The 24,616-nt window shown below is 35.3% G+C and overlaps 3 protein-coding genes across 3 annotated transcripts; 2 read left to right on the top strand and 1 right to left on the bottom strand.

The window, feature by feature from the left end:
• Window positions 1-172: 172 nt before the first annotated feature.
• On the top strand, window positions 173-1,546 carry LOC109099748 (parathyroid hormone-related protein-like). The gene is made up of 2 exons (XM_042715949.1): window positions 173-261; window positions 535-1,546. The coding sequence occupies exons 1-2, from the start codon at window positions 173-175 to the stop codon at window positions 917-919; spliced, it is 474 nt and encodes a 157-aa protein (XP_042571883.1). The 3' UTR covers window positions 920-1,546.
• Window positions 1,547-3,532: 1,986 nt separating this feature from the next.
• On the bottom strand, window positions 3,533-12,560 carry LOC109050838 (methionine aminopeptidase 2-like). The gene is made up of 11 exons (XM_042715009.1): window positions 12,369-12,560; window positions 12,025-12,126; window positions 11,884-11,943; window positions 10,150-10,252; window positions 9,917-10,078; window positions 8,402-8,583; window positions 8,219-8,313; window positions 6,506-6,602; window positions 6,317-6,420; window positions 4,684-4,799; window positions 3,533-4,548 (listed from the first exon to the last, which is right to left on the bottom strand). The coding sequence occupies exons 1-11, from the start codon at window positions 12,526-12,528 to the stop codon at window positions 4,296-4,298; spliced, it is 1,434 nt and encodes a 477-aa protein (XP_042570943.1). The 5' UTR covers window positions 12,529-12,560; the 3' UTR covers window positions 3,533-4,295.
• Window positions 12,561-13,786: 1,226 nt separating this feature from the next.
• Window positions 13,787-24,528, top strand: LOC109050837 (Bardet-Biedl syndrome 4 protein-like). Its single transcript, XM_042715893.1, has 12 exons — window positions 13,787-13,816; window positions 14,548-14,620; window positions 15,371-15,450; window positions 15,529-15,592; window positions 16,306-16,417; window positions 16,560-16,632; window positions 17,583-17,636; window positions 17,852-17,979; window positions 22,629-22,683; window positions 23,836-23,904; window positions 24,067-24,219; window positions 24,309-24,528. The coding sequence occupies exons 1-12, from the start codon at window positions 13,787-13,789 to the stop codon at window positions 24,522-24,524; spliced, it is 1,107 nt and encodes a 368-aa protein (XP_042571827.1). The 3' UTR covers window positions 24,525-24,528.
• The last annotated feature ends 88 nt before the right edge of the window (window positions 24,529-24,616 follow it).

Here is a 24,616-nt window from a genome sequence, read left to right as displayed (position 1 = left end):
TATATGTATATATAAATCTCCATTATACTTTTACCAATATGTTTATTAAAATAATATTAACACAAAAACACAAAAAAAAAAAAAAAACACACACACACACATATACAGTATGTACAGTAGATACTATTTGATAACCCTTGTGAATTTGTCCTGTGTTCAGTTGTCCAGCAGTATGTTGAGGCATTGGGGGTTTGCTGTGTTCCTGTTAACCATCCCAATACCAGTCCAACCCAGACCCACTAATGTTCTCGGCAGCAGACAGTAAGTCATGATCTCCTCTTACTGCTTGATTTCTGACAGAGCTCAAAAAGTCCGAGCTGTGTTGAGAGACTGCCATCTGCTGGTAATAGAACAAATAGGACGCTGCATCTTTTAGGAAGCCCATGCAAAGTAAATGCACTGCTTTGCATGCAGTAAAGAGGAAATCATCATATTAAAGCATCCTGCTTTATCATGTTTACTAATCAAATGCCAACACCTTTGCATGTGAGTTCAGGTTGAAGTCAATATCTGTATTCTCTCTCTTCGTCCCAGGAAGCGTTCAGTCGGTCACGCACAGATGATGCATGACAGGGGTCGATCCCTGCATGACCGGAAGAGACGTATGTGGATACAGGAGCTGCTTGAGCAGGTGCACACGGCTCAGGCATGGGACTCCCCCAATCAGAGCGAAGGAAGCGTCCAGACCCCGCTGTGGTCCACCGCACACCGGCCCAAACCCATCAGCAGCACCAAAAACTTCCCCTTGAGCTTTCACCTGGAGACCGTAGGGACGAGAGACAACCTACCACAAGAGACCAGCAAGACCCTGAGATACGAGGAGCAGAAGAGGAAGAGGAAGATGAGTTTGGGAAGATGGAGAGACCTGGATAGGAGGAGAGACAGGGGTGTGTGGCTTCCGTATGCAAACACCGATTAGAGACCAGTACAAGAGCCTGGATAAGAATGAAGGGACGGTCACACTGACAGTGATTCGGAGCAACGGAAGTGACTCAGTCTGACAAAACGGAGCAGGCTTTATGTAAATGAACAGTGACAGAATGTGTTAACATGATTTGCTGACTTATAAAGTAGCATCCGAGTTGCAATGAGACTTTAGGCGACCTCCAGAGCACGCACCTTTAAATTATAAAGACTATTTCACCTAGGCATGGGATACGAGGACTCTTCTGCAAAAAAAGTGACTAAATCATGGTTTATTTTTCGTTCAGAATAAAGGCTTTTATTAGCCTCTAAACAATTAACCAAACAATCTTAGAGCTTCATTTGATAAGTAGAAAGCGCTTCATATACAAACCAGTTTGCATTTGTTATAATCAGAGTTCCCTGTTTGAAATGTTTTCATTCAGTCAGACATTTCATGTGATATTTAATTTATTTGATTGGAATATTTATTCCCTGAATGTATCTCAATGCTGCTGATTTTGATGAGATTTTCATATGCACTTTAGATAGTTATGCTGGTCTACATTCAGATTTTTGGTATTTTTCGAAATTTATTATCCTGCTTTTCTTTTCTTTTAGTTAATGTTCTGCTATTTTCAAAAAATTTACAATGAACAATACATAATAAAGCTACTAAAAATATATTTTAAATTCACTCTCATGCATGATTTGTTTTTAGTATTATCATTTGTCAACAAAGCAACACCTTTACATCACAGTATATTATAAATAATTAAATTTTGCAAATTATGTAAGGCAAACATTTGTATATTTTTCCTAAACTTCTTAAATGTACATGTGTGTGTGTGTAAATATTTTTCAAAATATTTTTATAATTTTTACTTGTATTATATAGCTGTCATTTTTACCTAATATACCTAGTAAAATAATCATATATATTTTTTTATATATATATATAGTATATATATATATATATATATTATATATATATATATATATATATATATATATATATATTTTTTTTTTTTTTTTTTTTTTTTTTCAACTTTTCTTTTACTTTAACTATTGTTCTGCTATTTAAAAAAAAAAAAAAAAAATTAAAATTAAAAAAATTGAATGCAAGCTTATTTTCAGGAACTCCAAATCCATTCTGATGATTTGCACCATATGATTGCAGTTTTTACTATTATTTTTTTTCTATGCATGCAAAGTGTCACTTTATTCTTTCATCAATACAGTTTAGGTAGCAGTTACTTCTAGTGACTGAGGATGGTGGAATAATCAATCAGTGTGTGGACATGTGTCTGAGCTCAGAGGGCAAATAAAGACACAAATGTGGCTCTAACAACAATTATACACCTTGTACTACACATGCTAATGGATGGAGAGGTAAATGCAACCTTCTGTCAACATCCTGCGGCTGATTTAGGATCACATGCCATGCCTTAAAGAGTCATAAACCACAGCACAGAAGAGGCAGAGATCAATCACAAATCAATCAGAGAATGAGAGATGGAAAAGCAGGAGGTAATAGCTGACATACGTTCATTCGAAACATGTATTGCTATATTTTCTTTACATAGAACCTTTCTCAAGAAGTCGCTTTTCGAATCAGTTCCAATAGGAAACTTAATTGATACATGGACATTTTCACGTTCTTTTTTGCTCTTATTCTAATGGAGGTATTAAGGAAAGCTTGCCTGTTTTATTTGCATTCGAGTGAGATTATGTCTGTACATATTTAGGCATCTCTTTAAATAAAAAATGACTTGTTAAATCCTATCTGAATGCACGGATAAATGACGGATGCATTTGCGAATACACGGATGTCTAATTGAATGTCTGAGATGGTGAGTAACAAATTTTCTCTGGCAATATGGGAAATTAATTAGTAATTAATTAATGATAACAATTATTTTACTTATTTTAATATAAATTTAACATATTTTCAGTAGCCAAATGAAAAATGTGGCAAGTTGGCATTGAATTATGTTTTACTGAGGAATAATAATATAAAATTATATATATAATATATATATATATATGCACACACACACATATACATTTTTATTTGTTTTATATATTTAAATGTAATTTAAATGTGAATTTAATTTCAAATAATTTACATTTTTATAGTGTGCATAATTTATAATTTATTTTATATAAAATGATATCCTATTTTCAATTTTCCATCTTTACAAATTTTCTCCTTGAACTTTTTTTTTTTGTCTATCTACAGCATCACTGTTTCTCATATACTTGTGATGTGTACATTTATCTCTAAGCTATAACTAACAGTACTTTAAGTTTAGTCAGTGTACATTGCTAACATTGCTAAACTCGCTCTCAGAATAAAGTGTAATCCAACTTTGTAGTTTAGTCTTTTCACATCTGTATTAATATTTTTAGAAAGTTACTTGTGTAGGTATGATTGATAATGACCTGTTACATCACAATATAATCACATTTTCTTCTAGGTTAAATATAATTTTGCCTCAGCGGTGACGATATAAAATTGTGCTCATTAACAGTTAAATGCTACAACTTTAATTAATGCAGCAAACAAATAGGACTTTTACACAAAGCATCTGCATATGATGAAGCATGAAACAACTTGCAGATCACATAGTTTCTTAGAAATTTTATTTGCACTTCAAAATAAAATACCACACGTGCTTTATTCTGAGAAAGGTGATTGATTTCAAATAGGCGTTACCTGAAATCAAGCATAGGCAAAATATAGATGCTTACATATATCAACATCGCCACTTTTGTTACGAGTGCCCCGTTCTTGGAGGAAAGCATGTGTTTGAATGAGTATTTTATTATGTTGCATAAGTCCATTCTTGAGCTAAAACACAGCCAAACCCCACCTGTAATGTCTCGTAGTATTTTGCAGCCTAAATGTGTAACTGAATCAAAAGAAGAAACAAAGAAAGAAAAAGAGAAACAGCACTTGATAAAAAAAAAAAAATTATAATAAAAAAAAAAAAAAGCATTTTCTAATTTTTTAAGGGCAGGAATTATTAAGCCTTGTGTACAAAAAAAAAAAAAAACCATGCAGCTGCAAATGTGTAACACAGCTAATCCAGAGGATCTAAAAACGTGCTTTTAAACTCACATTTCTCTGGGTTGCTCATATCGATCAACAAAAGTGCACCGGATTGTTGTCAGCATTTTCAAAAATGGTTCTAGAGCACTTTACGGGTGGAGGGGGGGTAAGTACACATCTGTGCCGGTGATTATACAAGTGGACAACTTTACCTCCATTCATCCTTTATACAAACAAATACTAGCATGTTAAAAATGAGAAGGCACAGCTCATTAACTCACTCAGGCCTTCAGCCATCAGAATACTCATGTGTTACGAGATTTATCACAACTGAGGCCTAGTAATCGTCTCCTCGGCTGACCACCTCCTTGCAGGTGGGTCTCAGCAGGATGGTGTGCTCAAACTGAGCCGTGTAGCAGCCTTTGGTGTCGCACAGAGGCGGGTAGGGGTCGATGATGCCCAGGTCGCAGAGGTTCTTCAGTGCCATTAAATACTTGGTCTCACCGAGGCGATCCAACCAGCGGCGGCAGAAGGCCAGAGTGCCGAAGTTCTCATTGACCACGTTCAGCAAATGCTTGGCTCTGGGGAGTCTGGGAAAGAGGTGGAATGAGCATTACGTGATAATTCTTGTGAGCTGCCTATCTAGGGGTCACAGGCATGCAAGTCGAATATCTTCTGAGCGGCTGTGAATGACAAACTGCTCGTTTCTGGAGTTAGCTAGTCACCTTATTGGCACGTGACCGACTTCAAAGTTTTTCATGTAGTGGGAACACTCCATGTCATCGTGCACCATGCCTTTCCCAGTGCTGCCGAAGGTCTCGATAGCATAAACCTCTCCTTCCTGTAAGAGAGGAAACTCAGCATGACAACACGGTCAAAACGAGAGAATTAAACCCTTAACACTGAGATCAACAACACTACATGACTGCTTTCCAAATGAAGGATTTACACCTTTACAGTAAAATGTTGACTCAAAAAATATATAATTTCATTAAAAAAACACTTATAATTATCAATTATGAATAAAATAACACTTATATTTAGCAAGGATGCATTAAAGTGACAGTAATAATGTTAGAAATAAATGCTGTTCTTCTGAACTTTCTATTCATGAAAGAATCACGAAAACAAACTGCTTTCAGCACTGATAATAATCAGCGTATTAGAATGATTTCTGAAGATCTCATGACACTGAAGACTGGAGTAATGATGCTGAAAATACAGCTGCGCATCACAGAAATAAATTACATTTTACAATATATTCAAATAGAAAAAAGTTGTTTTGAATTGTAAACATTTCACAATATTGTTTTTACTAGGGCTGTGCAAAAAATCGAATGCAATTTTCATGTGCATCTCCTCAGTAAAGACGCTCCTGTAATTAGTAGTATATCTCCAGCACGTGCGTTCAGATCAGGGTTGCCAGGTTTTCACAACAAATCCTGCCCAGTTGCTTCTCAAAACTAGTCCAATCACGTTTCCAGGAGGTTCCCCGATAAAAACTGCATCCCGGGGTTAAAATATGCATTTTTTGGCAGGGTTGCCCTGGTAATATTCTCATTTTAGGGGCTAAATATCACGTTATTGGTACTGGGGTCGCTTCAACCCGCGGACATGAAAAACAACCACAGACTTGGCAACACTGGTTGGCATTTACTACACAGAGCCGTAGTCCACCGACAAGCTACACAAAATCGAGAAAGAATCGCCTGCGATTTTAAAATCGATTTTGTGTAGACTATCAGTGAATTACGGTTCTGTGTAGTAAATGCCAACCAGTGTTGCCAAGTCTGCGGTTGTTTTTCATGTCCGCGGGTTGAAGCGACCCCAATACCAATAACGTGATATTTAGCCCCTAAAATGAGAATATTACCAAGGCAACCCTGACAAAAATGTGTATTTTTATCACCCGGAACAAAACGCGATTGGACTAATTTTGAGAAGCAATTGGGCAGGTTTTGTTTCGAAAACCTGGCAACCCTGATCTGCTGGAGATACACTACTAATCACAGGAGCGTCTTTACTGAGGAGATGCACATGAAAATCGCATTCGATTTTTTGCACAGCCCTAGTTTTTACAGCATTTTTGATCAAATAAAAGCAGCCTCAGATCATTTCGGACACTAGTGTGCTAGACTACGCCTCTCTTGAAGCTCTGTGGTGTAAACTGATAGAGATGTGTGAGCTAAGAGCTGTGCTGATAACTCTGGCACACCCAAACTGAGACTTTCTCAAGTTTCTCTGCCCCTTTTCCTAAGATTCCTAACTCTTTCTCCTGAGACATAAAAATGCAGCCTCTATTTGCCTTATGAACATTTATTGGGTGACTCAAAAACTTTGTAGAGGGTCACGACGTACCTCCATCCTAGTGGCTTCTCCTCCTTTCACTATGGGCACCGTCTTGCCTGCGTGTATTCTGTACTGTCCAATAGAGTGACCATTGAGATTTCGAATCGGTTTCACTGGAAAGACAAGTAATATCACTTGCAAAATCATATCTTGTGTTGTTTTTTTTAGGTGTTTGATGTTAAAACAGTTACTATTTACCTTGATATGTCTTTCCATCGAGTTCCACTTCGTAGGACTCCATCACCTCTTGAATCGATTCTCCAATGTCACACAAACGGACATCAATACCTGCACACTGAAATAAGAGAGCAATGAGCTTTACCGTAATTACTGTAACGCTAAGAAAAACATCAAGCTGCTAATTATTTATACGTTTAACTTACACTACTGTTTAAAGGGGTCATGAACTGCCTTTTTATTATTTTATACTGTTCTCTGCGGTCCGCTTATAATGCTATCAAGATTTTTACATAAAGAAAATCATAATTTAGGAGTAATATGCTATTTTCTGTTCGGTAAACAGTTCCTCACACTTGTGGTGCAACATTACTGTTGATCCAATATATTCAGCACAGCATTGTCTTTTAGTTTCAATCTTTCTGAAAATCCTGCGTCTAATTGTGCCTTGTTTGTAAATGAATCATGGGAAAATGAAGTGAACAAAAGAACAAAAGTTCAAGTCTTCTTGTTTTCGGAGCATCTTTATCGTTTGGTTTCTGTTTGCCTCTCTCGTTATCTACAATACATGTGTGAATCAGTGGGTGGAGCTAAACAGACAGTGATGTAGAATCAGTGGGCGGAGCTAAACAGACAGTGATGTAGAATCGGCGGGCGGAGCTAAACAGACAGTGATGTAGACTCGGTGGGCGGAGCTAAACAGACAGTGATGTAGAATCAGTGGGTGGAGCTAAACAGACAGTGATGTAGAATCGGCGGGCGGAGCTAAACAGACAGTGATGTAGACTCGGTGGGCGGAGCTAAACAGACAGTGATGTAGAATCGGCGGGCGGAGCTAAACAGACAGTGATGTAGACTCGGTGGGCGGAGCTAAACAGACAGTGATGTAGAATCGGTGGGCGGAGCTAAACAGACAGTGATGTAGAATTGGTGGGCGGAGCTAAACAGACAGTAATATAGAATCAGTGGGTGGAGCTAAACAGACAGTGATGTAGAATCGGTGGGCGGAGCTAAACAGACAGTGATGTAGACTCGGTGGGTGGAGCTAAACAGACAGTGATGTAGACTCGGTGGGCGGAGCTACACATGCAGTGATGTAGAATCGGTGGGCGGAGCTACACATGCAGTGACGTTGAAGCATGCGTTGATCTTCTGCGGAGGCGGGGTTTAGCCACACTATTACATCATAAAGTTGCACATTCCACAAGCTGTCGTTTTGGCAGATCAGCTTCAATATAAGCTGTTTTTAGACTAATGAGAAAGTTTTGAGTTCTGAAATTTACAGGATATTTTTATAGTACAATGAACTCATATCTCAAAAAAAAAAAAAAAGGAATTTTGATTTGTCAGTTCATGACCCCTTTAATAGTTTGGGGTTAGTAAGATTTCTGAAAGAATCTAATAATTTTGTTTCAGCAAGGATGCATTAAATTCATCGAATGTGACGGTAAAAACAATTGTGATGCTTGAAAGTATTTCTATTTCAAATAAATGCTGTTGTTTTCAAATCAATGAATCCTGAAAAAATTAATTATTGAAAATTAACTGGTTATTTTTACAGCAATATACTTGCAGTATTACTTATTAGAAAGTGGAAAATGTGTCCAATTTGTCAATTCTTTTGTTGTTATTGTGGGGGGTGGATGTCATTTTTAGGGATGAAATGTCACCTGCATGTTTTCACTCATTTTCAAAAACATTTAATTGCATAAATTTGTTGAGCTAAGACTCTACCTTAATTCCAGTATTTGTAGCATCTTTGACAGCTTCCAGCAGTTTGTCGTACTTTGGGTTAAAGGTGACAGTAAAGGCACAGTCAATGATTCGACCTAGAAAGCCAAAATAATCAAACGTGGCAAAGATCAGCATAAAAACCACTTAAGAGGGAATCAATATCAGAAATGATTTGAGACGCACCGTTAATGTGCGTGCCGAAGTCGATCTTGCAGACATCATCATACTGGAGGACGGTGGAGTCTCCGGCGTTAGGGGTGTAGTGAGCGGCGCAGTGGTTCAGCGAGCAGCCGGTCGGAAATGCCAAACCGGCGTTCAGACCGTTTTCCTTGATCAACTTCCTAGAGCAATCCTCTAGTTTCTCACTGGCAGGAAAAATGAGACCTGATTAGCGGATTAAACTCGGCACACGGCTCCCAATGTGTGTCAATCTCAGAAAGCTGCAACTAGATACGCTCCAAATCATCTGAAGGCTGTCTTTTTGTGCTAAAGCTATTAAACACCTTGGGCCAGATTTACTAAACAGGGCCAATTAGAAAGAGACCGCAATCCCATAAAAGCGTCGATGGGAGAGGAAAGCTCTGCAGCAAATTAACCCTTTAACTGTCACCCCCCATTTTTTTAAATAGGCATTAAAGTGCACTATCCAAACTTAAATTGTTGTATTTTATGAACACTTTATAATATAGACCTAAGGTTGGTCTCTTTTTAAAGAAGAAAATTAGCAGATTTTGGAAAAGTGGATTTTTTTCAAAAAATTAAAGTATCAAAAAGTTATATAAGTTTAAATGTACTGTAAATAAAATGCGCTATATTAATTTTATTTGTTATAAATATTTTAAATAATAGGTTTTACTCTAAAATTGGTGTAAAATTAAAGCCTTCTGTCTAAATAAGTTATGTTCCAAATTTGAAGTTGATATGAAAAAAATTGAGGTTCCTGTGAGATTTTATTTAGGGCGTCATACCACAAACAGCCACCGGGAGCCATCAAAACTGCTTTGAATTCTGTTTAACGATTTTTTCCATAGATTTCTCTGTCAATTTAACTTCAATACTCAAAATAACCACCAAATATGGAATCCTGAGACTCAGACCTTTCCAATGATATGTTTGTTGCCAAGATTATAAAAAGTTTTGATTCTAAAAGACCGTAATGCATTTTGTAATATGACACTTGACTCCGCCCACTAAGGGGGAGGAGACCACCATAAGATTTTAAAGTACCATTTCCATAACGCAATGTCCGATTTCAAAATGGTTTTCACAGGATGAATCTTAGGCTTCTAAGCTTTCAAGTGATATATAATTTATGATGAATACTAAAAGATTTTATAGAGAAAAAGGACAACAACAAAAAAAAGAGCGCCAAGCGTCCCACAGGGGTTAAAGAAAACACATGCAGTCGGTTTATTTTAAATAATGACCAACGCAATCTACCAAAATCAGCGCAAATGAGCAAGTAAAATGTGTTAAAACAATGGTGCAAATACAAGTAAACTGACCACCGAATTCCCCTTTTGTGATTCATTTAAATACTCTCCTTCTAAAAATACTGCAGTCCTATAAATGCACATGCAATAATAAGGTCAGCTGCACAAATAACCGTATCCATGCCTTTCACCGCTAAAGAAAAACTACTGCAGCACTAACCAAGGTTTCCCAATGAAAGCCAATATCACGGATGGTTTTGCTCACCAGATCTCGATCATGGTCAGGCCCGGTTTGATCCAGCTCATGACGTATTTCCTGACCTGCCGGTGGGCCTCGGCCGCCTGTCTGAAGTCGCTCCACATCTCCTCATTAGCCTGATCCAAGAACTTCTTCTCCTCGTTGGTCGTCCTCCATGCTGCAGTACGTCTGTGTGAGATAAAACAGTGTGTCTTAGCTGGTTTCAGACGGAGTGTGTAACGAGCTGCTGCTGTCTGTACCCGTCTTGCGTCGGTGGATATTCACATTCCTGGCCCTTGGCATAAACTCCACTGGCGTAAAGCTCACAGATGGGGATAGATGGAGGATCTGTTTGAACTTTGGCTGAAAGGGAATGAAGGAATATGAACAACGTAAGTAATATCCAAGCCATTTTATGGAATCAAGATTTTTTTTCATGGGAAAAAACAAACATTTGAAGTATCAGTTCGCTTCCAGAATAAAAATGCCCTGATGATTTACTCACTCGCGTCTTTCGGCCTTCAATCGAAAATAAATGAAGGCTTCGGAGGAAAATATTCCAGGATTTTTCTCCATATAATGGACTTCAACGGGGATTGAAAGTCCAAACTGCAGCTTCAAAGAGCTCTACACGATCCCAGCCGAGGAATAGAAGTCTTATCTACCAGAAAAAAAATTTTTAATCTAAAAATAAAAATGTATATACTTTTCAACCACAGAATGCTCGTCATGCATGATGTAATCACGTTGGAAAGGTCACGCGTGCCATAACTATACATGTGCCAATATCGCACAATATTGTTATCGTGGGCACCTCTAAATACCGAGAATAATTATATATTACAAATTAATCAGAATTGGAATGCATTTTTAGAACACTTTTCCCTTCAACTGGTCAAAATGCACAACACCGCTGTATGCTGCTTGAAAGACGCGTGTGCGCTCTGATGTAAACAAGCACGCACGAGAAGCACGTGGAGAGCACGTGACAGACGCGCACATTCACTCTCTGACAGCAGATGGCGCTAAACTGCAGAAAATGCAGCCCTAACCCTGGAAACCCCATAAATAACTTTCTAAACATTTAAATAATATAAAATAATATTTATATATTTCCATAAATTTTTCCATTTTAATCTGGACTACAACATGCCCTAGATATTATTTCAAAGTGTTTTGATTCTTTATTGTCCATTAACACTTTACATTAGTGCTTCTTTAGTTAAACTGCCAATGAAAAATTCTTCTGAACATTCATTAATCTTAGGTATTCCAATATTTAATAACACATTGTTAAAATCAAAGTTGCAACTGTGTTATTTAATGAGCTAACATGAACTAAGACTTGAATTTTTTAACAAAGATTAATAACTTTCCCTAGGAAATGTAGCTATTGCTCATTGTGAATGTTAATCCATTAACTAAGGTTAACTAATGAGGTCTTATTGTAAAGTGATACCTATGGGTCTTTAAAGGCTTTTGCACTTTAATCGGTGTAAAACTTTTAACTTTAAATATATTTTCTGTATTGCTTTATTGTATTTAAATGATCCCTAGCCATAACCGGAAGGTTTATAAAGCGAACGTGCAAAGAAAGTCAAAAGTCCTTTACAAAAAAAAAGATAAAACAACGATGTTGGATGATTTTGAGGATGGAGCATGATTACATAATCTATTAATTTGTGGACGTGCATCGCGGACCTAGTGCAAGATGTGCATCCGTGATTCAAAGTATATACCTTTTTTATTTATATTTTTAGAAAATTATGGATTGTTTGGCTTGAAAAGACCCTTATTCCTTGGCTGGGATCGTGCAGAGCTCTTTAAAGCTGCGGTTTGGACCTTCAATCCCCATTGAAGTCCAATATCTGGAGAAAAATCCTGGAGTGTTTTCCTCCAAAACCTCAATTTCTCTGCGACTGAAAACAGAAAGAAAACCTCGGATGACACTGGAGCGAGTAAATGATCAGGAACGAATCTGACAAATCACACACATCCTTTCTTCTTCTTCTTCTTTTTCTTCTTCCTTCCAGCTGAATCTCCTTCCTCGCCATCTGCAAAAATACATAACCATTAATCAACACAAAAACAAAACTTGGATACGAACAGACTTGCGGTGGGAGCTTCAGACACACCTTCCTCTGCCTCCTCGTCTTTCTCTCGGTCCTCTAATGTCTTGTGCTCCAGTTGATTTGCCAGTTTGCTGATGTCAGACTCTCCTTCGCCCTCGTGGTCTCCTATAGATGATAATTTCATGCATATTGCAATGTAATAAACATTTAACAGACATAAAACCCACGTGGAGCCGGTTAAAACAACAACATTACACAACTGCCATGAGTTCAATATCTAGTTAAACACTGTAACCAGCCTCTAACACAACACTACACATTAAGCTCTGTTAAAATGCTTAGAGTCGCTGTTAATCGAGAGTCAGCTCTCTTCGGGGCCACGCCACACTTTCGCCCGTCTTTATTACCTACGGCTCCCGCTTTTCCCTTCTTCTTCTTCTTTTTCTTCTTCTTCCCGGTCTCGTCAACCGGATCCGCGTCTTCTTTGGGAAGGTGAGAGTCTCCGTTCGGTAAAATCTGCTTTTGTGCAGCTGCGGACTGCGACTCCAGCGTCTGCTCGTCTGCCATGATGTGCACGCGCGGGGGATTGTGGGTGGAGCGAGCGTCATGTGCGGCGGGATCCTTGTGCGCTCAGCTGGATGGACCTTTTTACTCGGAAAAAAGGTCCAACCTACTGAACCCATCCTGATAAACAAACAAACAAATAAAAAAAAAAAAAATAAACAAAAAAATATAACAAACAAACAAACAAATAAATAAATAAAAACTTCTTTGGATTGTTTGACTACTCGAAAGAGAATATAGGAAAATATAACTTAATTAATTTATGTTTCCTGCTAGCTATCTGTATCTAAACAGCTCTTTTCTTTATTCAAAGTTGATAAGTATGGAAACTAACCGAAGCATGAAAACTGCATCTCTATATTCATCCTATTTGTCTAAGTTTTTTTTTTTTTTTACTATAGTTGAAACATGTTAACCACAAATTCACCACGGTTTTGCTACACTAACCATAGTTTAACTATGAAATAATTGAGATTTTTGTTTTTGGATGAATTTTGAAAAGTCTCTTCTGCTGCTAAGGCTGCATTTATTTGATTAAAAATACAATAAAAATATTTATATTTCAAATAACTGTTTTCTATTGTAATATATTGTAAAATATAATTTATTTCTGTGATCAAAGTTATATTCACAACAACAACACAACTCTCCACAGTCACACGATACCTCAAAAAACATTATAATAAAACTAATTATGCTGCTCAAGAAACCTTTTTTGTTATCGATGTTTAAAGCAGTTGCTTCATATTTTTGTGGAAACCGTGATAAACTATCTTTGGGGTACGTTTAAGTTTAAAAAAAGAAAGAAATCGATACTTTTATTAATCAAGAATGGGTTAAATTGATCAAAAGTGGCAGTACAGGCATTTCTGATGTTACAAAAGATTTCTATTTCAAGTAAATGCTGTTCATTGAACTTTCTATTCAAGGAGAGCCTGAACAAATGTGCCATGGTTTCCATAAAAAAAATATTAAGCAGCAAAAACTGTTTTCAACATTGATAATGTTGATTTACATGACTTGTGTTTCACACAGTATCTGTTGTTTTATAGATTCAGGTGTCGCAGCTGCTGTCTCAAGTCTTTGCTTCACTGATCCACCACAAGGGTCTGTAAAATAACAATTTTTTTTTTTTTTTTTGTTTTTTACGTCGAGAAGTTATTTACATATGTTTATGATGCCCATTAATTTTTTCTTTATCTTTTAAGTTTTATTTTATTTTATTTTTTATTTAAATTGAGTTTCAATTTGTACTTACGCAATGTGTAAATGTGAGAAATATGTCAAGAACGTGCTGTCGAATTCACAAACACAAAAACCCTTGATATTTAATACCTTTAAAGTGAACAAAGGTCTTCTTTATGGTGGTTTATGATAGTCTATAACCGCTGTTCTTCGTTATTGTGCGGTTTAGTCGCTCGTCAGATTAAATAGTCTACAAAGAGAAAACAGCTTTACGTTTTAAATAACAAAGGTATGTTTTATTAGTATTTCGTTTAGTCTTGAACAGCAAACCCCGTCAAAGAAGATTAAAAATGAGCTTGACATAAACAAAACCAAATTTATTTTAGGACCATTGAGATTTCTTTGCATTTTGAGATATCTTTAAGCACATATTACCCCAAATTGTCAATACTTTAATAAAAGTAAAGTGAAGTTAATGTTAATTATTTATACATCATGGTGGAGTTTGTTAAATGTGTTCATTCTGATTTGAATTTTAAGAAATTCCAGAAAATTAGTTTCTCATTACATAATATTATTAAATATCCATAATATAAGTCTGCAGTCAGCGTTGATTAATCAAATGCACAACAGTAAGGCCATTTCTGCTCTTAAATAAATAAATATTAAAAAATAAATAAAACAGATAGAAAGAGAGTCTGTGTAAAATGATGACTTAAAGAGACAAAAGTATATGAATATGTAAATATAAAAATAGTGTGCTGAAAAATATTAATTTCAGCACACAAAAAAAAATTTACTTATAATGTGCAGCTGTCTTTACATTTTTTTGTGTAGGATGTGCAGCTGCCTGTGTCCACAGACCTCAAGAAACCTCGTCCAAAGAAAGCTAAGCATCTCAGAGTCCGGCGTCTATATATATATTAATAATACTGAATTATAAAATACTGCAAAACCATACTAGCATCTTCAAGGTTCACGCCGCTGTATCTGTTCATCCTGCAGGGGGCGCTGTTTGCCTTTATTGCCTTCGGCCCCATTTTTCAGTGAAGAGGATTATGGCTCCGAGGGAAAAGTCTGTCCAGGAATAGACCGGATTGAGATCAGATTTTGTCAGGGGGCTTGTAAGCAAGAGAAGAAAGATGTGGAAAACGCTTCATGTTGCAGTAGACAGGCTCCTTTTGTTCTGAGGCCCACTGTATTCGGGACGAGGAGTCTTGTGTGGCCCCCCACTGCGAGAAGAGACTTCTGCGGCTCACAGCAAGCCCGCCTGCCCTCTATATCCAAAATAGAAGCTGTTTACTACAGCTTTTCAACGCCGCCTTTGATATTTGCATTTTCATGATTACACCAGTTAATGTAGAGAACAACTGGAATAAGGCTCGTCTCGTTAATCTCTGGTCTAAAAAGTTTTGAACAGTTAAGTCACACTTAAAAATGTTTGAATGTGAAATATCAAAGCAAGTGTCTTTATTGCAAAGAATGGTGCACAATGAACTTTATACAGACAGAAGTTTGTCTGGTTTGAAATGCTGAAACCAGCTGATTCAAATATTATAACACCCTGCAGCATGTGCAATGACATCCGGACAGATTTTAAATGTCTAGACTCTTTGTGCATTGTTACACACATACATAGATGTTTTTCTTCTGTCTGCAGCTCCTGATCTTCCGATCTTGGAGAGGAGTAACTGGCTTATACATCTGCATTATATCCGCAAAGATTATGAGACCTGCAAGGTAGATCTACAGAGAGAGTTTAACTGCTGTGTAATACTCTTAATAGTGTTTATTGATCTGCGTTTCTTCTGATTTCAGGCCATTATTAAAGAGCAGCTGCATGAAACTCAAGGCATGTGTGAATATGCTGTGTATGTACAAGGTCAGTGTAAACTACACAATAAACCGACTCTAACAGTGTAAAATATTAAATTACTCTAATGTGGTCAGACTCAGATGTGCAAAATTTGATAATAGCATGCTACATCTACATAGTTTATGATTATTAATATGCATGAATTACCCGAAATGACATATTACAACTGCCAAAATGCACAAGATACTAAAAATATTGTAAAATGTGTGATAATTGGACGCTGCTCACTGAATTAAACATGCATCGTACTGTCATGTGACACTGTAGCATGCTTACGTTTGTTTTACATCATTAACTGCAACTAAAAACATAAAAAAAAAAAAATTTATTGCTTGAAATAGAATTAATGAATAAAATAAAATATTTAAATATTTTCCGCGAGCTGCCAAAAAGTAACATTTCTCATTTTCATTTAGTTTAAATTTAAGTACTAAAATAACTAAAACTAAATAAACTAAAAGTAATAAATAGACATGTACAAAAAAAAAACTGAATAAAATGATAAGAATGCAAAAAAACTTCAATATTAAGGTAAAAACTAATTAAAATTGAGTTCAAAATACTAACCAAACTATAATAGTATATCAGTAATACTCAAACAACACTGTTTCACATTCACACACTAGTTTTGAACAGTGGTATGTGGTGTAATCAGTGCACTAGTTTTCCGTTCCAAACATAGTTGATGTGTCCCGGTTGATCCCGGATTGTGTGTGCAGCTCTCATCATGCGGTTAGAAGGGAAGATCCAGCACTCTCTGGAGTTGTTTCAGAGTTGTGCCATCCTCAACCCTCAAAGCTCAGACAACCTCAAGCAAGTGGCACGATCCCTGTAAGCAGCAGGCCAAACACACACACCTCTGTTTGAAATCACAGAAACACTTCTCTCTGGATTTATATAGTTTGTCTGTGTCAGCTGAACAGAAAATTGCTGAAGATAAGCGTTATTTATGAACTGTGTTTACTCTGTTTAGTTTCCTGTTAGCGAAGCACAAAGCTGCGATCGAGGTTTATAACGAAGCAGCACGTCTCAATCAGAAAGACTGGGTAAGTACACATCCTCTGTCCTGAGAGATGTCTGATCAGTGTGTCTTTTAAAGGGTTTGTTCACCCAAAAATGAAATTACTCATATTATTTACTCAGTACTCGCTCTTATGTTGTGCCAGACCCTTACGTGGAAATTTCTTCACACAGCTCTTTTATATACAGTGACAGTATAACTAACTAACTAAATATATATATATATATATATTTAAATGGTTAAGTTAGGATCAGGATTTTTATTTATTAAATAATTAATTAATTAATTTAAAAGGTTATGTCAGTATTTATTTAAATAGTAGGGGTTAGGATATATAGTTTATATTTTTGTCTATTTTATGTTTTTATTTATATACACATAATATTACACATTATTATTATTTTCGTTTACACTAAAATAAAAAATAAAAATATTTATATAAAATTATTAATCATTTTATTAATGATTATTATTTTTTTGTATACTTATATTGATTTAAAGGTTTATGAGTTATGTTTATGAATGTGTCTTTATTATGAATTTATTTATTTGTTATTTAAATATTATAATTAATGTATAGTTAAGTTTGGGAATAGGGCTCATGTTATATATTTTTGTGTATTTTGTTTTTATTTATTTAAATTGTTAGTTAGGAGTTAAGTTATTTACTTATATAGTTTGTTGTTTTTATTTTCAATTATTATTATATTTATTTATATTTTATTTTAGAGTCCTCTTAACAACCCCAGTTTCTTTTATTATATGGAAAAGAGTTTTTTCTTTAGATTTCAGCTTTTTTGTTCCACAGGTCTGGTGTGAATTGGATTTATTATTATTATTATATTATTATTATTATTTATTTATTTTTATGTGTGTTTGTGTGTGGACATTTTCTTGAATCACTTGTGCTTTAGTTTGACGATAAACAAATGCCTGTGAAAAATTATCTAAATGTGTGATTATTTTTACCTGCAGGAAATCAGCCATAATCTGGGCGTTTGCTACATCTACACCAAAGACTTCAGGAGTGTAAGTGCAGCCAGTGCTCAGTGAGGATTTTATCAGTATTGCCATGTTACTGCAGTACATATTTTTTTTTTTTTTTTTTTTTTTTAACATTCTTCCTTTTGTTTTATTGGCTGTATGAAAGATTTGGCAGTGGACCGTCATCAGTTATTTGAGAGAATCTAATTCACGTGTCCTCAGCTGATGTTGTGTTAAACATGTTTTCTCTCTGTCTTCAGGCCGAAGAGCAATTAAACTTAGCATTACAGCTGAATAAACACGATCTGACCTACATGATGCTGGGAAAAATCCACTTACTGCAGGGCGACACAGAGAAAGCCATCGACGTCTACAAGAGCGCTGTGGAGTACGTCTCAATACACACCCTCACTTTAAACCACACATATTATGTTTGCCAAACCATCCTAGTTCTTGGACTAGTTTATTCACTGAGAGCATCCAGAGACAGTGAAGTTTGGTGAACCCACATTCATATTCGCTCAAAAGTGTGTTTTATGTTTAATACGCACACTTTATGCTTTCTTGCTACCAAGCGTCCTCGTAAAATCCTGTTTTTGTTCGTCATGTGAGTGATCGGATCTGAAGATGCCGCGACCTCCAAACATGTTTTATCGTATGTTTTGTCACCAGTCACATTTGAATTTCTCTTGAAGTGTCTGAAGTGTTTTTTGGGGTGGTGGTGGGGGGGGGTGACTTACCCAGAATGCATTTCAACACAGGGAGCGTCTCTTTTTATGTTCAGTCATGTTTACACAACGTGAGTAAAGATGTACGAGACGAGTTTTGTTGCCAGAGAGAAACTTCAGACGCCTGGAGTCTGTAGCTCTGCCACAGCGCAGATAAGATGCCCAAGGCAGCAAAGCATGCTGGGATCAGTGAGGCACTCGTAGCTGTAATTAATCACATTTACTGTCTCACTGTGACCGCTCGAACCTCTCTCTTTTCTTTTTCTCCCTCTTTACCTTGCCTTTTTTTTCTTTTCTGTTTGTCTCAAGAAAAAAAAAACCCTGAGGACTTGCTGAAGTGGTCTGTTTTTTCTTCTTAAAGGGACAGTTCAGTCAAAAACTGTCATTATTTACTCACACTCATGTTGTTTCAAACCCGTATGACTTTCTTTCTTCAGTGGGTAACAAAAGTAGGCTGAATCTTCACGCTGCTCTGTTACATACAACGAATAGTGCTGTCATCAGCTGTCATGCTCCAAAGAAGATGCAAAAGCACAAATAAATATATCATAACAATACTCAAGATAACTTGTGCAGCAAAATCAGGGTGTTGTTTGAGTAATAGACCAAAATTGGGTAGTTGATGACAAATTATTTGAATTAACTATATTATAATAAATGTTTTATATATATATATATATATATATATTATATATATATATATATATATATATATATATATATATATATATAAATTTATCTACATAAAATTAAGGTACATTTTATTTAATTTACAAATATATTTATTTATTGATTTATAAATTAACTTATAATTTATAAATGATTGATAAATATAATTTATTCATAAATTAACTTTAAAAATAACCTATACAAATAAATAAAATTAACCTTATAGGAATATAGATAAATTTATATAAATTTATTATAATGTAGTTAATTCAAATAATTTGTCATCAACTACCCAATTTTGGGGAAATTGTGTATTGTGAGATCACATATATATAAATTAAATTGAGAATATCACAACAAAAAAAAAAAACAACTACATATTATACAAAAAATAATTATTCTAATTACAATAATAATTATTATTTTAATATTGAATGTGTATTATTGTTAGTTATTTTTAAAATAAATAATAAGAATAGTTATTAATTATTTATAGTGATTTATTAATATGAATATTAATATTTTTCTAAATTTTAAATTGTGTAAATTATTATTTTTCACTTGTGTAAATAATTACAATGTGAATATATTTTTGACAATGTATATTATAATTATAATAATACCTATTATTTAAATATATATTTTCATGTGTGTAGACTGTAAATAGTTTACAGTTTCAATATGTTTTGACAAAATATATTTGACTATTATTTATAATAATAATTATTATTTGTATTATGCTAATGAGTTTTTTTTTTTACATTACAGTAATGAGAATTTGGTTTAAAAAAAATGCTAATATCAGAATGCAAAAGCTCTTAAAAATAACCTTCATTGTCTTATAGCAAAATAATATTACTTATTTCATTATTATTTCATTTGATGGGGTACGTCGATGATGGCAAATGACACTTCTCCTCATGTTTTATTATACTTTTATTTTCTGGAGCATGCCAATGTCCATTTACATTAAGTGTTTAAAAACATACCATATACTCTCCTTTTTTAAGTTCAACAAATGAAAGTGCAAAAGGAATCACTAATCTGCTTTTCTCAGCGTGAATCCAAGGATTTGTTTATTTAAATGGGGAGTGAGTCATCTCATATATCACCGGTAAAATATGGAGTGCCAAAAGGATCTGTCCTAGGTCCTCTGCTATTTTCAATATACATGTTGCCCCTTGGTAATATCATTAGAAAATACGGGATTAGTTTCCACTGTTATGCTGATGATACTCAACTATATATCTCAACAAGACCAGGTGAAACTTCTAAATTATCTAAGCTAACAGAGTGTGTTAAAAAAGTAAAAGATTGGATGACCAATAATTTTCTCCTATTAAACTCAGATAAGACAGAGATATTACTTATTGGACCAGAAAACATTACACAAAATCTCGTAGATTACAATTTGCAATTAGACGGATGTACTGTTACTTCCTCTACTGTCAAAAATCTGGGTGTTATATTAGACAGTAACTTGTCTTTTGAAAATCATATGTCCCATGTTACAAAAACAGCATTCTTCCATCTTAGAAACATTGCCAAGCTACGAAACATGTTTACCTGTTTCTGATGCAGAAAAAGCTAGTTCATGCATTCATGACCTCTAGACTGGACTTTTGTTATGCACTGCTAGGTGCTTGTCCTGCATCCTCAATAAACAATTTACATCCCGTGGTAACTAGGATTTACACAAGCTCCAGTCTGGACCCAGGACACCTGAGAAGAGATGATGCCAACCCCTCAGAGGACCTCAGATGATGCTAAACCAGAGACAACATACAGAACTACCACATTTTGCTCTAAGTTTGATTGCATAATTGCTGTTAATAGTGTCTGTTTGTTTGTGTCTTTTATTGATTTTTCTGAACATTTTCCTGCGTATGCACATGAACTGACAGTCATCACTGATAAGCTACTACTAAATATTGTAGAAACTTAATTTTCTGTAAAGTTGCTTTGTAATGATTTGTATCGTAAAAAAATCCAAGGATTTGATGACTCTTGATTACTGTTGTTGACTAAAATTCACCTTTTTTAAGTTCAACAAATGAAAGTGCAAAAGGAATCACTAATCTGCTTTTCTCAGCGTGAATCCAAGGATTTGATGACTCTTGATTACTGTTGTTGACTTTCCTCTCTTCCCAGAGAGCAGAAATAGAGATGACTCTGAAAAACTCTCCTCCCCTAGTCCACACACACACACACACACACACACACACACACACACACTCTCACACTCTCACACTCTCTCTCACACACACACACACACTCACTCTCTCGCCTTCTCTCTCTCTCACACACACACACACACACACACTCTCTCTCTTTCTCTCTCACACACATCTACACAGACACACACTCACACACTCTCACACACACACACACACACACACACACAGAGCACAGTGAACACAGTCTTCTCACTCTCTCACACACACACACACACACATTCACACTCATACTCAGATATCAGAGAACAGTGGGGAGCTTTAAGCTGCCGTGTGTGTGTGTGTGTGTGTGTGTGTGTGTGTGTGTTTGAGATCTCGTCATTATCGCAGCCTCCCAGTGAGCTGCTGAATAAGTAACGTGCAGCAGTGGGACGCACCGTAATGAGAGGAGCTTTCTGAGCTCCCACTTTCCACCCTCTTCACCTCACGATAACGGGAAGATGTGCCTCACAGCCAGCGTTTATTAATAACATCCCACTGCAGGACGTGTTTCTGAAACAATATGCTTTATAATCATAGATTTAACTACCCCTAAAATCAGCTTATAGTAAGCCGAGATCTGAAGGATCTAAAGCCCCTGATTGGTCGATTGATGCGTGATACTTTTTACTAAGTCACATGAAGTTAAATGGAAATTTAAAGGAATAGTTCCTCCAAAAATCAGAATTCTGTTATCGTTTAAAGTACATGATGTTTCAGATCTGATGTTTCATTCATTAAACACTAAAGGAGACGTTTAGCACGTTTTAAGCGTCTGTCAGAATCCATAAGAGCATCAATGCAGTTTAACACAGAACTAAAGTCATAACTAAAACATATTGGAAAATAAGACATTATTTGATGAGTAGTGGATGACAGAATATTCATAACTGGATGAATTATACCTTTAATTTTATTTTATTTGCTCTGTCAGTAGTATCATTATGTTTAAATTCTATATAATAAGTATTCTTTTTTGTATTATGTTAATGAAAATTAGATATTTTTCATTGTTTTTGAAATGTATTTATAATTTATAAATTATTTATTTATGAGAATTTAGTAAAGAAAAAAAGGAATAATTGTACTCAAACATCATAACATCAGAATGCAAAAACTTAAAAATAGCCTTCATTATCTTCAAGTTTTATTTTATTTTCATCAACTCACAAACCCCAGTTTTGGGAAACCCTTCTGTAAAGCAAACAAATAAATAATATAAATTAAAATATTTTGTAAATTATTACAAGATCATATATTTTAAATAAAATATTTGTTTACCTACATGTCATGTGATCATTAACAACATCAGAGAACTGTGAATATGCAAACGTGTTTTTATTTTGGAATATAAGTTATACATATAATTTGCCGTTTTGAATTTGGGTTGAAATGCTCGCTGATATCTCTGTTTGTGTGCATCTCAGATTTTCTCCAGAGAACACCGAGCTGTTGACCACACTGGGACTGCTGTACATGCAGGTGAGTGACGCGTGCAGCATCCATACAGTCATAAACACAGTGCAAAAAGATGATTATTAGTGGAGCTGGTATTTTCACTAGTACTCATTCCTACGAGCAAATTCACATTTGAACAAATCTCTAACCTTAAAAAAGTGGAGTGAGTTTTAACCTCAGTAAAAACTGATTGTGCTATTACTTTAAATATATTACTTATATATATTTCTTGCATTATGTTAATAAAAATTAGATATTATTATTTTTTATATAATTTTTTTACATTTATTTGTTTTATTATTATTATTTTTAATTATTTTTGCATTATAGTAGAGTTTCCCGAACTGTAGTTTGCAAGTTGATGAGAAGCTAGTAATTAATTAAATCAGAATTAATACATTAAGTGTCATAGCAGGGTTGGATGAAGTTCATGAAATACTAGTAATTAATTAAATCATAAAAATATATAAAATAATATATAAAATAAATGTGACCCTGTAGCACAAAATCAGTCTTAAGTCTCTGGGGTATATTTGTAGCATTAGCCAAAAATACATTGTATGGGTCAAAATTATAGATTTTTTTTTTATGCCAAAAATCATTAGGATATTAAGTAAAGATCATGTTCCATGAAGATATTTTGTAAACTTCCTACCATAAATATATCAATAATTAACATACAATAAATAATATCAACTCCTAAAAACATCATCCAAACAAAACAAAACATAAATCAATCAAAATCTAGATTTTTTTGCACCCTCAGATTCCAGATTTTCAAATAGTTGTATCTCAGACAAATATTGTCCGATCCTAATAAACCATACATCAATGAAAATATTATTTATTCAGCTTTCAGATGATGTATAAATCTCAATTTCATAAATTGACCCTTATGACTGGTTTTGTGCTCCAGGGTCACGTATAACACAGTAAACATGATGATTAGTTGCTTAGGTATTTTCACTAGTACTCTTATGATCAAATTCAGATTTGAACAAACTTAATTGTTTTGTCTGGTGGATGATAGCAACATGTTAAAAAACACAGAACACCTTAGCAACTACATAGCAAAGCAACACTCACATTTACTTCAGGAAACATTTGTTTAATGTACAAACACTGTAAAATCTGTTCTGAGTGTATTTGTTTACATCTGTTGTCTTCTCTCGTTAGCTTGGGAAACACCAGAAAGCCTTTGAGCACCTTGGAAACTCTCTGACATACCACCCCAATAACTTCAAGGTGGGATGCAGTGTTTTTCTTGCCTTTAGCACTTTTACCGACTCCAGGTGTCATTAGCATCGAGTGTTTGTGTGTGTGCGTGTGTGTGTGTGTGTGTGCAGAGATTATGATGTGGCCATGAATAAGTACCGTGTGGCGGCGCACTCTTGTGTGTGTGTTCAGGCCATCCTCGCGGCCGGCAGTATGATGCAGACTCACAGAGATTATGATGTGGCCATGAATAAGTACCGTGTGGCGGCGCACTCTGTCCCTGAGAGCCCACCGCTCTGGAATAACATCGGGATGTGCTTCTTCAGAAAAAAGAAATACGTGGCTGTGAGTTCCAGACTCTCAGGAGAACATTTAGTGATTTTCTTTTTACCTGTTTCACCTTTTCAACTTCCCGCTCCTCTCCTCTCCTCCAGGCCATCAGCTGTCTAAAGAGGGCAAACTATCTGTCTCCGTTTGATTGGAAGATCCTGTATAATCTGGGTTTGGTTCATCTCACCATCATGCAGCAGTACGCATCAGCTTTCCAACTCCTGAGCGCCGCCATCAACCTGCAGCCACGCATGAGTGAACTCTACATGCTACTGGCCGCTAAATATCACAAAAACTACTACGCAAATAGTCTGAAATAGTTTTATCAACAGGTAACATGTGCTGCTTTTTCTATATATAAAAAAAATAATAAAAAAAATTATATATATATATATATATATATATATATATA

The sequence above is a fragment of the Cyprinus carpio genome, chromosome A25 (assembly GCF_018340385.1).
Source record: "Cyprinus carpio isolate SPL01 chromosome A25, ASM1834038v1, whole genome shotgun sequence".
NCBI classification, from domain to species: Eukaryota; Metazoa; Chordata; class Actinopteri; order Cypriniformes; family Cyprinidae; genus Cyprinus; species Cyprinus carpio.
This window is presented reverse-complemented; position numbering and strand designations above follow the sequence as displayed.

Excerpts from the sequence above, each read along its gene's own strand:
- LOC109099748 (XM_042715949.1), top strand. The coding sequence starts at position 173 with ATGTTGAGGCATTGGGGGTTTGCTGTGTTCCTGTTAACCATCCCAATA. Across the intron at positions 262-534 it reads AATGTTCTCGGCAGCAGACA|GAAGCGTTCAGTCGGTCACG; the intron begins GTAAGTCATGAT and ends TCTTCGTCCCAG.
- LOC109050838 (XM_042715009.1), bottom strand. The coding sequence starts at position 12,528 with ATGGCAGACGAGCAGACGCTGGAGTCGCAGTCCGCAGCTGCACAAAAG. Across the intron at positions 12,127-12,368 it reads GGGAAAAGCGGGAGCCGTAG|GAGACCACGAGGGCGAAGGA; the intron begins GTAATAAAGACG and ends TATCATCTATAG. Across the intron at positions 8,314-8,401 it reads CTTCGGCACGCACATTAACG|GTCGAATCATTGACTGTGCC; the intron begins GTGCGTCTCAAA and ends TTGGCTTTCTAG.
- LOC109050837 (XM_042715893.1), top strand. The coding sequence starts at position 13,787 with ATGTGTAAATGTGAGAAATATGTCAAGAAC. Across the intron at positions 16,418-16,559 it reads AAGCAAGTGGCACGATCCCT|TTTCCTGTTAGCGAAGCACA; the intron begins GTAAGCAGCAGG and ends TACTCTGTTTAG. Across the intron at positions 17,980-22,628 it reads GTCTACAAGAGCGCTGTGGA|ATTTTCTCCAGAGAACACCG; the intron begins GTACGTCTCAAT and ends TGTGCATCTCAG.